Source organism: Cyprinodon variegatus, unplaced genomic scaffold (assembly GCF_000732505.1).
Source record: "Cyprinodon variegatus isolate N-32 unplaced genomic scaffold, C_variegatus-1.0 Scaffold419, whole genome shotgun sequence".
Taxonomy (NCBI): Eukaryota; Metazoa; Chordata; class Actinopteri; order Cyprinodontiformes; family Cyprinodontidae; genus Cyprinodon; species Cyprinodon variegatus.
The window spans coordinates 471,266-473,319 of record NW_015150872.1 but is presented as its reverse complement, the minus strand read 5'-3'; the positions used below and the strand labels follow the sequence as shown (position 1 = coordinate 473,319).

Here is a 2,054-nt window from a genome sequence, read left to right as displayed (position 1 = left end):
CTTACAGACTTTAGCTTTAACCTACCGGAAAAGGTAGGTACCAGTGGGAAACATGAGACATCGCTGATTGGACAACGGCGCCGTTTGACCCTTGAACCGGAAGTTGCGTCGTCTGAACAGTCCAGCTTCTTTTAAGTGTGTCTTCAGTGTATGCAAACTAACTGAAATTTCATGATTAGTCTTGAGCATATCCAGTATCACCTCGTACGTATGTCCTGATTCAAAATACTCCTGGATAACGGTAGCTATGTTTGGGGCGCCGACAATATCCATGTTTTCAAAAGCTGCAGCAGGCAGAATGACTTCCGGTTCAAGGGTCAAACGGCGCCGTCGTCCAATTAGCGATGTCTCATGTTTCCCACTGGTACCTACCTTTTCCGGTAGGTTGATGTAATTGTGTTTTTCTTAATGTAGTTGCGCTTTTAGATTTGTAGTTGGAGTTTGCACTTCAGGGCCACCGTAATAGAGGCACTCCACATATTGATTTCTTCTACAGCTAAACTCAAATATTAAAGTGATATTTAGATTTTACAGAGCCGCAAAAAGTTGATGCATTTTCCAGTATTTTCTTATTTTATTACTTCTTTATTTTCTCTACTAAGGGAGAGGAGCACGTTTCATTGGTAACATGCTGGCCGGCGACAGCGATGAGGTTAGTTTTTATTCAAAGTGTCTCTGTGTTCAGCACACATTTTTTCTGTGTCCTGCTGAGCTGCAAAGAGTAAATTACTTTCTTGTTTACCTCCAGTTGTCATTTGAAGGATGTCCTCTTTTTAGTAACCCTGACTGACTTTACCCCAGTCTTTGCTTTTTCACTTCTCTCTTCATTCAAGTATTTCTAATGGAATCTACTGTTACCACCAGTCTTTTTTCTTTCATTAATTTCTTGTCATTGTTTCTTGGATTTTACAAGGGGTTTTTAGCAGTCTCCAGAAGGTCAGTCACTCAATCAAAAAAACGGCAGACAGGAAAGGTTCGCGCATTCATTCTCATTTCCTCCCAATATTTTAGAAGGAAAAATCCATTCTTAAACTCCTTATTTGAGTCCAATGTTTGGACGAAATGTGTTTGGGATGGTGGTAAATTTATATATACATGTATATTAAATTGTCTTATGTAATTTAAAGGAACGGCACTGATGTTTTCAATAGTTACTATCTCTAGTGTAAGTATGGATTTTTCCTTTAAATATTAAATATATGTTTTTATCGCTAAACTGATCTGTTCCAATAATCAGCCTTTCCTCTGATGTAGGAGTAAACCATCCCAAGGTTCTGTGCTTAGTTAGAATGAAAATACGATCGTTTAACTTGTGGTTTCATAGTTTGTGTGTTTGTGATCAATAATTACCCTAGAATATCTCGTTTGGGATACCATATAGTTGGACTTTCCTCACAAAGACAGACACCCGCCTGTTTAATGAATGTTTAATGACGAGTGTGGTCAAAACTTTCTTCTGTTTCAGACTGATGACGGCGAGATTGATGTCGATGAGGATGATGAGGAAGATGAGGATGATGAAGAAGATGAGAGCAGGGAGCTGGAGGACGACAGCTTAGATGTCCCGTTGCAGAGGAGTAACCGTCTGTCTAGAGGGGGAGTGAAACCACCTCTGCTGGAAGAAAGTGATGATGGCTTTTGAGTTAGGAGCATCAGCTCTGAACTTTTTAAAATTTGGAGTTATAGATGGAGATAAGTTGTGTTATGTTCTTGAAATAATAATGCCACACTAGGAATTTTACCTGCAGCTACAGCTCTTGTTCTTTTATATTTATATAAACTGCTGACAAAAATAAAAGTCTGAAATGTTTGTTAAAAAAAAAGTTGTGTATTGTACCCCAGATATCACAACAACAATATAACCAGTGTTAAGAAAAAGGCATTTTTTTCTGAGTGTATAATGAACATGTTAGGTTAAATCTTACATTTTCATACAGTTATTTAACAATAACAGATGCAGATTCTATTCCCTCATGAAATCATTTCAAAGAAATTCATAAGCACCCAGACGTGCCTTATAGAAGTTATGAATGATAAAAAAAAAAAAAAAAAAA

At 37.5% G+C, this 2,054-nt stretch overlaps 1 protein-coding gene across 2 annotated transcripts in view; it reads left to right on the top strand.

Moving 5' to 3' along the window:
- cluap1 (clusterin associated protein 1) overlaps positions 1 to 1,826 on the top strand; it is a 4,768-nt gene extending 2,942 nt beyond the window's left edge. The window contains exons 12-13 of one of the 2 annotated variants that reach the window (XM_015388309.1): positions 603 to 652; positions 1,466 to 1,826. In XM_015388309.1, the coding sequence (XP_015243795.1) occupies positions 603 to 652; positions 1,466 to 1,642 (227 nt within the window). In that variant the 3' untranslated portion in view covers positions 1,643 to 1,826. The remainder of the gene's footprint in view (positions 1 to 602; positions 653 to 1,465) is intronic. The other variant, XM_015388308.1, reaches the window with a different exon arrangement.
- The last annotated feature ends 228 nt before the right edge of the window (positions 1,827 to 2,054 follow it).